The sequence below is a fragment of the Urtica dioica genome, chromosome 6, assembly GCF_054948205.1.
Source record: "Urtica dioica subsp. dioica isolate 48M chromosome 6, U.dioica_male_clone48M_v1_H2, whole genome shotgun sequence".
Classification (NCBI taxonomy): Eukaryota; Viridiplantae; Streptophyta; class Magnoliopsida; order Rosales; family Urticaceae; genus Urtica; species Urtica dioica.
This window is the reverse complement of record NC_142761.1, coordinates 23,636,917-23,651,098: the sequence shown is the minus strand read 5'-3', so window position 1 is coordinate 23,651,098 and position 14,182 is coordinate 23,636,917. Positions and strand designations below refer to the sequence as shown.

General features: G+C 40.6%; 1 protein-coding gene across 1 annotated transcript in view; it reads left to right on the top strand.

The window, feature by feature from the left end:
- Positions 1 to 13,973, top strand: part of LOC149393513 (uncharacterized) — a 65,953-nt gene extending 51,980 nt beyond the window's left edge. Inside the window, exons 3-5 of the mRNA XM_089618056.1 lie at positions 13,275 to 13,389; positions 13,509 to 13,559; positions 13,908 to 13,973. Of these exons, the coding sequence (XP_089474182.1) occupies positions 13,275 to 13,389; positions 13,509 to 13,559; positions 13,908 to 13,973 (232 nt within the window). The remainder of the gene's footprint in view (positions 1 to 13,274; positions 13,390 to 13,508; positions 13,560 to 13,907) is intronic.
- The last annotated feature ends 209 nt before the right edge of the window (positions 13,974 to 14,182 follow it).

Below are 14,182 nucleotides of genomic sequence, written 5' to 3'. Positions count from 1 at the left end.
TTTAGTCCATAAATGGATTTAAGCAACTCACAAACCTTGGTCTCTTGACCTTTATCCACGAAACCGTCTGGTTGAGCCATGTAAATGCGCTCGTCAAGATTGCCATTCAGAAAGGCTGTCTTGACATCCATTTGCCAGATCTCATAGTCGAGAGCTGCAGCTATGGATAGGAGTATGCGGATGGATTTAAGCATCGCGACTGGCGAGAAGGTTTCTTCATAGTCAATCCCTTCTTGTTGGGTATAACCCTTCGCCACAAGTCGTGCTTTGAACGTCTCGACGTTCCCATCAGGACCCCTTTTCTTCTTGTATATCCACTTACACCCTACGGGTTTAATCCCTTCAGGAAGGTCTACAAGTTTCCAGACTTTGTTGACATGCATCGAGTGCATTTCAACTTTCATGGCGTCAAGCCAAAGGTTTGATTCAGAACAAGCCATCGCTTGGCTATAGGAAACAGGGTCATCCATGTCGGAGACGGCTACAAGAGAGTCTCCATAAGACATGTACCTGTCAGGCTTTTGAGTAGCCCTCCCACTACGTCTAAGTACTACTTGACGAGATTCTGACGAGTTAGGTTGTGTTTCAGTTGGGGTAAGAACAGTTCTTACAGATGAGGTAGAAGCTTCCTCACCCAACTTTTCTTCAAGCACAATTTTGCTTCTAGGTTTCGCATCCTTCATAAAGTCCTCCTCAAGGAAACGAGCATTCGTGCTAACGAAAGTCTTATCGTCCTCGGGACTATAGAAAGTAAAACCTTTGGTTTCCTTCGGATATCCTACAAACAGGCACAATTCTGACCTACTAGCCAACTTGCTAGTCTTTTGCCTCGGCACGTGTGCAGGGCAACCCCAAATTCGGATGCGGCCAAGATTCACTTTGCGGCCAGTCCATCTCTCATAAGGAGTACCAGGAACCGTTTTAGACGGAACTTGGTTCAGAATGTAGGCGGCTGTTTCAAGGGCATATCCCCAAAAGGAAAGCGGGAGTGATGAGTAACTCATCATTGATCTAACCATCTCCATAAGAGTTCGGTTTCTTCTCTCTGACACTCCGTTTTGTTGAGGTGTGCCAGGTGCGGTAAGCTGAGAAGCGATACCTTCTTCTTTAAGAAAGTCATCGAACTCTCCAGACATATACTCACCACCTCGATCAGATCGAAGGGTTTTGATCACTTTGCCAGTTTGCTTTTCCACTAAAGCCCTAAAGACCTTAAATACGTTAAAGGTCTCGGATTTGTGTTTAAGCAAATAGACAAACCCATATCTTGAGTAGTCATCAGTGAAGGTAACGAAGTATTCGTATCCTCCACGTGCATGTTGGTTGAGCGGACCACATACATCAGAATGTATTAGTTCCAGCAACTCAGTGGCTATTCGACCCTTATCGGAGAAAGGTCGCTTAGTCATTTTTCCTTCTATGCAGGATTCACAAGTAGGTAGTGAACCTATTGCAGAGGCTTGGAGTGGACCATCCCTCACAAGTCTCTTAATCCTATCTAGACTGATATGACCAAGTCTTAAGTGCCAGAGGTATGTTGATTTTGTTAGATCGGAGGATTCAAAAGGTTTGATCCTCTTTGGCTCCCTAATTAGATCGTTATCTATTTCGGTGTCTAAAAGAGAAGGTTGAGTGGGATAGATGTAGAAAAGAGCATTCTTCATACATGCATCAGTGACAAAAGAATTATCAGGAAACGAAATACGAATTCCATTCTTAATGAACTTTAAACAATAATCTTGCTCACGAAGACGAGCAACGGATATTAAGTTCTTCCCAAAGGTAGGAACAAAATAAACATTATTCAAGTTTAAAGTGCGGTCTTCAAAAGACAGCGTCACGGATCCCACAGCCTTTGCAGACACCAGGCTCCCATCACCCCATTTGAAACAGAAGTCGCCTTCCTCTAAGCTTTTGGTTTTCTTGAAACCATTCAAGGAACAGCAAATATGGTTAGTAGCAGCGGAGTCAAGAATCCACGTTGATACATTATCAGCTACTAAGCATGCTTCGGTAACTAGTACAATACTATGTTCCTTTGCTTTGAGATAGGCGGGAAAGTTCTTTTTATCGGCCTTGTAAGGTCTCTTCTTAGTTCCAGAGGCGGAGGCTTTTGCTCAGTAGCATGTGCCTCACCTTGATTCCTCTTTCTCTTAGTGAGACCTACAGCAGTGTGACGTTCCTTCATAAGCTTGGTAACAGTGTACTCTAGCTTGTTTATGGAGTAGTTCATCTTGGAGGTATCAAGAGATGCGGGGAGAGTTTCTATGATCATATCTATGACATTCTTCCCATCATTCTCAGATCCTAGGATTTCCATCTTATTTAGAAAACTAATGATCAGTATCATAAAGTCTCTAACAGGAGTCCTAGCCTTCATATGACAGTTCATAAACTGTCGGACTGCTTGTTGCCTTGTCTGACGCCTTTGCCCTTCAAACATCTCAAGGAGATTGTAGAGCATGTCAGCGGCAGTCTCGATGTCACGATGTTGCTCTTTCAGCACATTGTTCATAGATGCCAAGATACAGCACCTCACAATCTCATCGGATCGAAGTCAGGCCGCTAAGGCGTCATTGTCCTCTTGAGTTGAATCATCATTCGTCAGAGGAGGACACGGGGTGGTGAGTACCCATTTGTGCTTGTTAACGGTAGGTATTATGTCGAGGTTACGTTTCGAATCTACGTAGTTTTCGTTTTCGAGTTTGATCGAGGAAAGAAAGATTGAGAGATGTTTGCGGGACATAAAGCCTATTGAAGTTGAAACAAGTTTATGATTAGTCTTTGGTTTAGGATTTAAGTTTTATTAAGACTTTTGTAAAATCCAAAGGTGTTATAAACCAAACGATAATTTACTCCCTCAAGAGAAGGCCGCAAAAAATCTCCTTTTATAAGTAAATGACACATCATTAATGCTAAGCCAAGATGTCAACACATCTACTTTGACTAGCCACCTTGTAAATTGGTTTGATCACTCATATCCTTTCGCAGAGCCTTAAGGAAGGATACTAGGGATTGAGCCTAAGTGAGCAACCAACCACTTAGTCCAAAAGATCAGCTTTGAAAAACAATCCCCCAAGGGGAGGCCTTGCCATCATTGCATCACTCTCGGACGTAGCTCATTGAGCAATGATCGAAGCAATAACGCCTTGGAGTACTCACATTTAAGTGAGGGTCGCAAGAGCGGCTCTTAGTCCCACGTTATTGCATCTTTCACTAGTGTTGGGGATCGCGGGTTACAAACAACGAATATAACCCTCCCACTTAGTTTTTGGAGTTGGTTCATCGACTCTTATAAGTTCGGAAACAAATTTCCTAATTAGAGAGCGACAGAGCGGACAACTAGAAGAGAATCCTAGATCGACATGTTCAGAGCAGTATTAGTGCATAAAGGCACAAGGTACATACTCGATCTTTTCCTATTTTCTATTTCGGGAAAGTGCGTGAGGGAAGTGTGAACTTCAACTCACTCGAACACTTGAAAGTTTGAGATTACACATCTTTTTATTTTTCGGCTTGTCTACAAGGAGACCTCCCACTCAAAATTTCAAGAGCATATAGATTTTGAACATATGTGATATAGATATAGTTTTGAAAACATTTTGAAAACTTATTTGATTTGGATGACAAAAATTTTCAAGTTTGAAAGTGAAAACGGTTTTTCAAAATTCAAACTAGTTTTGTAAAAATTCAATTTCAATTAAACTTTCAAAAATCAAAACATTTTAATCTTACACATCATGTTTATAATCATATGAAAATCATTTTTGCTCAAGAAAGTTTTCTCATTAGAGTTCTATAACTCATGGTAGTGGGGTTTGAAAATCCGGATTTCTAAAAAACTGGAGTTCCAGACAGCCGCGCACCTCGGAGTAAAATCGCCATATCAGGCGGCTCCGATGTCCTTTTCAGCCGAAACCGGTGGCATTGGACAGAGGACAGACAGAGCTTTAATTTGATTCAAGAATCATCAAATTTTGATTTCTGAGCAGAGAGTTATGCCACTTTTAATGCGGGTTTACTCCAGCTCGAAGAAAAAAAATAAATTAAAGCTTGGTCCTACTTAGGTGCGAAAAAGAATCAAGTGTAACGGAACGTTTTAAGATGTTGTTTAAAGCTTTTATTTGTGTTTTATTAGCAAGGTAATAACAAGGCATAAAAGAAATAACAACAAGCATAAAACGATTCAAGTAAAAATAAGAAACTAGCAAGGTAACAAAACTAGTCACAAAATTTTACTCGAAAAAATCTCAAACCTTTAAAACACGTTTTTCAATATAAAAAATTAAAAACTTTTAGAACTGATTCTAATGTGTTTTAAGTTCATCCCAAACTCATAGAAAATCAACATGGTTTTTAATTTAAAGGCATGAGCAATAAATTAAAAAAAATCTAAGATTACAATTCTAACTTGTCACAAAATTAGTAAACTTTCGAAAACGATTTTCAAGCTCATAATTTAAAAACATGCACATGCATTCCTTTGACCATAGCTCTGATACCATTTGTTGGAATCGATCTAGGGTTTAAGAAAAAGTTTAACGCTTCGTTAAGCGGCGGAATTTTAAAAATTTTCTTTTTAAGTAAAACTAGTTTTTACTAACCTAGACAAGAGCATGTACATGTAAATAAAAACTAATATGAGCTATTAAAGTTACTAACCTTTCTTGAAGCTTGAACCTTGTAGAAGCTTTTGGAAAGTTGCAACGCTCGTCTCCCCTCGCAGCACGTCTCTCTTCCTTTCCTCGGCACCTCGAGCAACCACGAAAGTTTCTATCACTAAATCACTCGAAAAGAAGGAATCAGTGAGTGGGCACTTTTAAACACTACGACTTAAGAACGAGTCTCAAAGTCGCAGAGCTAAAGACTAGGTCGAGTGAGGACCTAGGTGCCAAGACAAGAAAAATCGAAAATAGAAACTAGAAAGAGAGAGAAGAGGGGCGGCCAACAATGTCTAGAGAGAGAGTCTCTCAATCTCTAACTTATGTTGAATGAATAGAATGAGAGGAATGAGGGTCCTATTTATAGGAGAAGGGTTGGCCTTGGAAAGAAGTAGTTTCCTCTTATTTTCCAAGCCTTTATGAGGAAATCTTATTTCCTCTTTTTCCCTTGCTTTGCACGTCCAACATGTGCTTCAATAAGCCTTGGATTTGTTTCCTCATTTAGTTTGTCTCTCTCTTTCCCTTGTGTTGGCCGAACTTATGCTTTCCTCATAGAGGAAATCTGTTTCCTCTTTTTCTTTTGGCAAGTATCTTGATACATTTATGCACAAAATAATTTCTCTTTCCCTTGGGTATTTGGGCGCCCATTTCACATCTAGAAGCTTCTTCATTTGTTCATGACAACATGTGGAAGGCCCATTAAGAATTTTCAATAAAATTCTTATGAAATGAAATTAATTCACAAGGCCCAATTAATCATATTATGGCCGAGTGACATTAAGTCATCAAATGAACTTGTCAAAATTTATTGACATCCATTTCATCCTTATGTCTCAAAAGACAAAATTACCCTTTCGACAATTTTCGTTCTTGTTTTGACTTAGCTTCCAGTTTAACTATTCCTATCGATGTGATTCGTGACAGTGACCTCATGGACCCAAATGAACAAAGCTTTAGCTAAACACTTGGACTCAAAAGTTCACAAACCTTTTCCAAGTTTAGCTTAATGCCAACTGACTCCACTAAAGAGCTGACACTGAAAATCTCTCGGTTCAAATGAATTTATTTTCTACTCAAGAATTCGACCTAATTATGATGAGCGGATCCACTGAATATTATCTATGTTTACCCTTCATGAATGTCATCAGCTAGTCGGGATTTACTAAATTACCATTTTACCCTTCTAGCTGTTATTTCCTCAACTCCTTTGTCGCTTGTGAATAAGTTAGAAACAATGTATTGACGAGGAGCTAACAAGTCACATTGTTTCATCCAAAAGAGTCAGGACTCAATTTGGACACTGGCCAGTTCATTTATTCACACTCCAAGGAACAAAGCATGAGGTGACATACATTGCATTTCAGCAATCTTGTACATGAATTCCATATCTATGAGAACTTCACAAAGTTACTCATGACAGACTCACAACTTAGTACTTCACCAATAGGCCTTGTTCGGAATCACATAGTGAGTCCGAACTTTGACTTTCTCAAATGAGAATACTAAGGTGTGAAATGGCATGTCTCATTTCAGGATTAAGGTAAGCATGATGCAATTCATACATAGTGACTTCGAGACATAAGAGGTTAAATGGTTTGTTCTTATATTGTCTCTAGAAGTGCACTGGTCAATTCAGTACCTTCGGAAGATACCTAGAAGAACTATAGAGTCTCCAACTCTCAATGCCTCATAACCAGACATCATAGATTCTTCTAACAATCATACTGAGGTCAATAGTCCTTTGACCCTAAGATTGCGAATATATCGTTTTAAGCAAACTACGAAGAGTTTGTTCATGCAAATCTACATTTGTCTCTTCGTAAGTTGTTTAGTTTGTTTATGGACTAAAAGACTATGGTTTTATCATAAAGCTTCAGACAAGGAAGATTGAATGAACGTTTCAACTTTTTATTAATGAATAAGCAATTACAAGCAAGAGTCTTCGTAAGACTATATGACATCAAATGTACATAAATAGACACTACTACTCTTCTTGTGGGCACCATTGACAACACCGTGGCGCCAAGGCACCTGAAGGTTGGCAAGCGACGAAACCTGAACAACAAATCAAGTCATTTCAAATTTTTAGTTTTCCAAAAGCGACCACCGGCCCCAATGTACTTTGAATTTTTCAAAAGCAGGCCATGCGCCCAATTAATGAATGAAGTCGAAATTCGCGTTCAGTTTGCAATCTTTAGCTCCTAACTTTTCATACAATTTAAACAAAATTACATAAAAACTGGGGGGTTAATAGAGTAAGACAAACACCAAGCACAACGCAAAACGCAAAATATATATATATATATATATATATATATATATATATATATGCGCACATGTGAAAATGCAGGAATACAGGCGCACCTCAAAAAATTCCGCGCGACCCGAGATGAGGGGACTTGCGCCATCAAGTCGGGCAAGTCCCCGACCAACCTCAAAGCGTCTACGGGATCCGATAAATGGGGTTTCGCAATGTTGAAACTCCGAACACAACTCAAAAAAATCTCGTACGACCCGAGATGAGGGGACTTGCGCCATCAAGTCCCCGACCAACCTCAAAGCGTCTACGGGATCCGAGAAATGGGGTTTCACAACGTTGAAACTCCGAACACATCTCAAAAAAATCTCGTACGACCCGAGAGGAGAGGACTTGCGCCATCAAGTCCCCGACCAACCTCAAAGCGTCTACGGGATCCGAGAAATGGGGTTTCGCAACGTTGAAACTCCGAACACATCTCAAAAAAATCCCGTACGACCCGAGATGAGGGGACTTGCGCCATCAAGTCCCCGACTGACCTCAAAGCGTCTACGGGATCCGAGAAATGGGATTTCGCAACGTTCAAACTCCGAACACATCTCAAAAAAATCCCGTACGACCCGAGATGAGGGGACTTGCGCCATCTAGTCCCCGACCGACCTCAAAGCGTCTACGGGATCAGAGAAATGGGGTTTCGCAACGTTGAAACTCCGAACACATCTCAAAAAAATCCCGTACGACCCGAGATGAGGGGACTTGCGCCATCAAGTCCCCGACCGACCTCAAAGCGTCTACGGGATCCGAGAAATTTGGTTTTGCAACGTTGAAACTCCGAACACATCTCAAAAAAATCCCGTACGACCCGAGATGAGGGGACTTGCGCCATCAAATCCCCGACCGACCTCAAAGTGTCCACGGGATCCGAGAAATGAGATTTCGCAACATTGAAACTCCGAACACACCTCAAAAAATCCCGCGCGACCCGAGATGAGGGGACTTGCGCCATCAAGTCCCCGACCAACCTCAAAGCGCCCACGGAACCCCGAGCGTATCTCGAAGAGTTCTGAACGACCCGAGATGAGGGGGCTCGCGCCATCAAGTCCCCGACAAATCTTAAAGCCTTTACAGGATCCGAGGAGAAAATGAACTCACTGCTCCGAGACCAGAAAAACAACTCAAAGAATCTTGTGAAGCCCAAGATAAGGGAACTCGCGCCATCGAGAACCCAACCCACCTCGAAGCCTGCTCAAGGCGCAAGAAGGGAAAAGGCAGTAGGAGCCCCGCACAAGCTCAAAGCATTTCCATACAACAAACACGAAGTAAAGAAAAAGGTCTTTAACCCTCTCCTCTATTCAACTCCCACAGCAAAAAACAAAAAAGAAGGAAGAAAAGTCTTTCTTCATCATACAACTCAATGCTGGAGTACAAAGAAAAGACAAACGAAAAATAAAATAAATAAATAAAAAATATATATTTTCCTACTCCCACTTCTTCTTCAAAAGCCACAAAAAAGAAAAAATCTTCACCTTCTCAAACCATCCCGCGGCTACACAAACAAAGTGGGAATAAAAAAAAATAAAAAAAACGTCATCAAAACCTATTTCTCCCACTTGCGTGAACAGCCAGACAAGAAAAAAGAAAAGAAAATATATTCTCCTCCAAAAAGCCATGCTAACGTAAAAAAAAAAAAAAAAAAAAAAAAAAAAAAAAAACCAAAGAACCAACCAAACAAGAAAAATCTTCTTTCGCTCCACACCGGCGAACGACCAACACGGCCAAGCCACGTCGTCGACCACCACCGCGAAGACGTGGTCGGAGACCACCGCGAAGTCCGGTCTGGAGAGCCGAGCGAAGACCCGTGCCGGCGAGTTAGCGAAGACGTGGTCGGAGCCCACCACGAAGTCCGGTCCGGAGAGCCTAGTGAAGACCAGTGCCGGCGATCATCGCGAAGACGTGGTCGGAGACCACCGCGAAGACGTGGTCGGCGAGCACCGTGAATACGTGATGGGAGACTGCCGCGAAGACCGGTCCGGAGAGCCGAGCAAAAACCCGTGCTGGCGAGCACCGCGAAGACGTGGTCAGAGAGCACCACGAAGATCGGTCAAATCTTTCGAGGACCTTCAAGAAAAGTTTCTAACACGGTTCGCTGCATCACGTGTTCGAATGAAAGATGAGTGACATCTCCTGACAGTCAAGCAAGGAAGCCATGAGACCCTTCAGCATTACCTAAACAAATTCATCGAAAAATCAAACAAGGTAAACGATTATGATGACAGCGATGCAATTTACGCCTTCGTCGACGGGCTCAGAGCTGAATATATAAGGAGAGCTCGCGCCATCGAGACTCTAACAAAAAAAGAGACCTCGTATCGTCGAGACTCTCACAAAAAGAGAGCTCGCGCTGTCGAGACTCTAATAAAAAAAAAAGAGCTCGCGCCGTCAAGACTCTAATAAAAAAATATTTAAAGAGCTCGCGCCGTCGAGACTCTCACAAAAAAGAGCTCGCGCTGTCGAGACTCTAACAAAAAAAAAATAAAAGAGCTCGCGCCGTCGAGACGCTAATAAAAAAGTTTATTAAGAGCTCGTGCCGTCGAGACTCTAACAAAAAAAAATTAAAAGAGCTCGCGCCGTCAAGACTCACAAAAAAAAAAGAGAGACCTCACCTCGCAAGGTGGAGGGTTTCGGACGATGTCTCAGCCCGCCTCGCCAAGTCACAGAAGTTGTGTTTAAAAAAAAAAATAGTAAGCAAACATTCGAAAAAGATCTGGGTAATTGAAGCTTACAAGTCCAAGTTCACCGGAATGTTCGAAATGGTACCGAAAAATTATAGTTTCACGCACGACAAGTCGCACATAAAACTTGAGGGGTTAATGTTATGGCGTCATTTTTCGTATGGGAAAAACGACAGATCCAAATGCAAAAACGACGCAAAAGCAGAGGACCCCTCCGCCAGGACCATCAAAACCAGAGGATCCCTCGGGTAAAACCTGTTATGTGAGATTTTTCCCATATTAAAAAACATCAAAGCCCAATCCAAACGAGTAAGTATTGTGAGTCCGGTCCAATGAGTACAGTCCAAAATTAAGACAAGTCAAGCTCGCCCTCAAAGGGACACCCCTCCCCTCCTGACGTCAAGGGTCAACCCATACCTCCATGACATCCAGCCTTAGCGTCAAGGGTTGGCTTCCACTCCGACGGCGAGGGTCGACCTCCAGGCGAGCTCGACCCCCCAGGCGAGCTCGACCTCCAGGCAGGCTCGACCTCCAGGCCAGGCTCGACCTCCAGGCGAGCTCGACCCCCCCAGGCGAGCTCGACCTCCAAACAGGATCGACCTCCAGCCAGGGTCGACCTCCAGGCGAGCTCGAACTCCCAAGCGAGCTCGACCTCCAGGCAGGCTCGACCTCCGGCCAGGCTCGACCTCCAGGCCAGGGTCGACCTCCAGGCGAGCTCAACCTCCAGGCAGGCTCGACCTTCAGCCAGGGACGACCTCCAGGCCAGGCTCGACCTCCAGACGAGCTCGACCTCCAGGAGGAAGTTCAACCCAAAAATTGTGAAGGCAATCCCAGACCTGCCAAGGGCCAGGAAAGAAAAATCACAGCCTTACCAAGGACAAGGAAGGTTCAAGCATTGTGCATGATCAGCCCCTACAAAAATCAAGGAAAAAATGAAAAGACCATCCTACCCCGACTCATCACAAAACCAGAGGATCCCTCCGGTAAAGCTCACAAAACCGGAGGATCCCTCCGGTAAAACCTACAAAACCGGAGGATCCCTTGGATAACCCAAAATGAGAAGAAAAAAGAATTCACCCAAACAATGCATCAATGACCACATCATCAGCTTGGAAAAATAGCCCCTTTTGTTGACCAAGTCATGCTGCCACATTATGAATATTTTCTTAATGCTATTTCCAAATGGTGGGGTTTGCACGTGAAAAACCAAAGCCAACACCTCACATATGTAGTAGCCTACGTCATCCGCTATCAACATGTATTTAAAACATTGTGGAACCCACCATTTGGGCAAAATTCTGCCAAAGCATAAAGCCTCTTCGCTCAAGCAAATGTTCACTGGTCAAAGAGATTTCTTTCCGCTCAAAACCCACCGATCTCCCATTTTTGTTGGGACCCACAACCAAATCCTAAAACCCATCAACACCGCTTGAAGTCTCTATAAATACTCCCACAACCCCATAATTTTAAAAGGAGACTCTCTCATGCTATAAAAAAAACTATAGCAAGTATTCTACTCAACAAAACTTTATCACTTACATACATTTGAGACTATAATAAAATATTTTCAAGATTATCTCCACTCATACAAACGTCAACAAGACTAATGTTGAGCGTCGGAGCACGCGCCCCGGGAAAACCCCCCGCGTCCCTCTAGTTCACTTTTCTTTTCTTATTTTCTCAGGAATCAAAGACGAAGAACGTATTCCCGACGAAGAAGAAGGCAAAGCATTATTTCCCTCTTTGCGATTCTAGGATCCTCTGAAGCTCTTGGACGCTTTGGGCTTTGTCCCGAACTTCTTTGAGCCCTTTGGACTCTCGAAAAGTAATTTGGGCCGACCCGAGACTAGGCACGCGACCAATCCAAGCACGCCGCGTGTTCACGAACGTTAAGTCTAAAAAACGGCTTAACACTATTTACAATTTCGACGTGTATTATTATTATTATTATTATATACACACGTTTTGTGGCGGTTACTACTTACTTACTACTGTCATATTTGTGGTGACCGACTATTTTCAGGAAGATTCAAGGTAGCTTCACTCACTCACTTTTCTCTGCATCAATGCTAATGAAAGAACACACTAACGTGTTGTATTTTTTTTAAAATAATTTGGTTGGGTGTTTTGGTTTAATTAATGGTCATAAATTTCTAATTTTTTATATTATTAAGAAGACTAAATTTCATATTTTAATTACATATTTCTCTTTTATGCATTGGGTCGTCTTTGATGCCGAGAACGACGAGGTCAAGAATTTCTTCAGATCGAACTTCATTATTGTTCTTTATTTTACACATGATTTTTTTTTGTTTATATTCTTCTTTCTTCTTCGTCTTGTGGATGTAAATTGGATTTGTAAATAAGAGTCATGTAAATTGTAAATTGATGTCATGTTAATAAAAGAGTTATTTACACGTTAAGAAAGAATAAAATTTGAATGTAAAATTAGATCAAGAAATATCCAGCCAAAATAAATAACAAATTTCCAGATTTACAGATTTTATTTCATAATTAATAGCCACAAAAATAGAAACAACTTAGCTAAAGTCAACGCAAATCATCACGTCTAGAAACCCTAAAACACATGTTAATAAATCTTTCCAAATCGGTAATATTCAAATTTTTTTTTAAAAAAAACTCTCTAATTATAATTAGTCGGCGTAATAAATAAGGGCAAACGTGTAAAATTATTTCAATTAATAAACTGCCACGTAAGCAAGATGACTATTTACAGAAAATTAACGAAAGGTTAGCTAAAACCAAATTGCTAGCCTTAAAGATGGCTACGTAGCCAATTTTTTGAAATATATATATATATATATATATATATATATATATATTAAACATATAATACTAACACAGTTTAAACTTAGGTATATAAAGTTGTGGAAACAATATATATATATATATATATATATATATATATATATATATATATATATCATTACTTCTACATATATGTGTAGATAAGCAGACTGGTCCTCTATATTTTGTCTTCTAGCATAACAAAAAGTAACATAAAAAACATGTGGCATAATTTCTGGAGAACGATAACTTAAGCTAAAAAAGAGTTTACAAATTGTTTTTGTCATGCTGTAGATATTTGTGTGGTACAGATTTCAATGATTCAATATTTATCTTTTTATTTTTCTAAAATCTTTTCTCATTTTAGAAAGAACTGTGTAATCAAACAAAGAAAGAACAGGGAAAAAAAAAAGCTATCAACAACAATAGTTCGACTTCTTCTCCACTGTGCGCGATCACCTGCAAAGAAAGAACAGGGAAAAAAAACGAACAACAACAATAGTCGGCGAACAACAACAACAATCCACAAAAACAACTCGACCACCATCATCAATCATCTCTTCCATCTCCTACCTTCTTCTTCTTCCTCGCGCTACCACGAAATCACCGACCCATCGCCCGCGCTGTGGCTGAAAAGAACGGCCGCCACGACCCGCCGATCGAGAACGACCGCCGGTGAACGAGAGAGAGAGAGAGAGCGTCGAAGAGTTCAATTCCACAAAAACAAGGTGAAAATCTCTTACCCGGATTGGAATTGAGGAATTAGGGTTTGAGATTGTAAAATTGGGAGTTTTTTTATTTCCTTGATAATTTCAGTGAAATTGATTTAGCTAGATTGGTGTTGTTTAGCACTCGAAATTCTGAATTGGAATTGTTTTGTTTGGAATTTCTTGATTTGACTGAAATTGGAAACGAATTAGGGTCATCACAGGTTTTGTGGTATCAACAAAGACTTATGCCATTATTTTTATTCAGTTTAGAACAAAGTTGTTCTTTTATGTGAATATTGTAATATATTTTAGTTTTTTTATTATATTTGAACAATGTAAGGCGAAAGACTTCCATTTCTTTATGGAGCTTTTCTTGATGGAGCTGATTCAGGTGACGTTTCAGAGCCATCAAAACTAAACCTTTGCACACACACATACAAAAAAAAAAAAAAAAGCCTTTGCGGTTGTCTTTCTCTTCGTTTGCTGCTTAATCTTATGTATCTGTATTGATATTTGGCTGTTCAGTGCTGAGCTTTAATCTGATGATATTCTAAAAAAGAGTTGAATCATTTTTTTTATAAGCTTTGGTGGTTTTGCATACTTGTCTGCCCGTCGTTTCGAATTTTACTTTTCCTACCCGTTATTTCTTTTTTAGCATCACTTTAGGAATGTTAAACTGAAAATTTCATGAACATAAGGGAGCTCAGTGTGAGTGGTTGTGTTGTTTTGTTTTGGGTAGAACGTGGAAGATAACGAGTACTCGAAGAGCGTTGATCCATCGTTGGAGTTCACTTTTATGTTCTAAATTGTAATATAAGGTCAACCCCTTGAGTGATTGGATACATCATTAATTAAGAAAACATATCTTTAATTAAATGAAGCTAATCAATTCATTGTCAAATATATTTGATGAACAAGCTCTTTTTCTATAAATAAAAAAAAAGGTGTAGCTCGACTTCTTCAATGAGTCTAATAGTAAATAGGGCATTAGGATTGTCATGAAAATTAATGGCT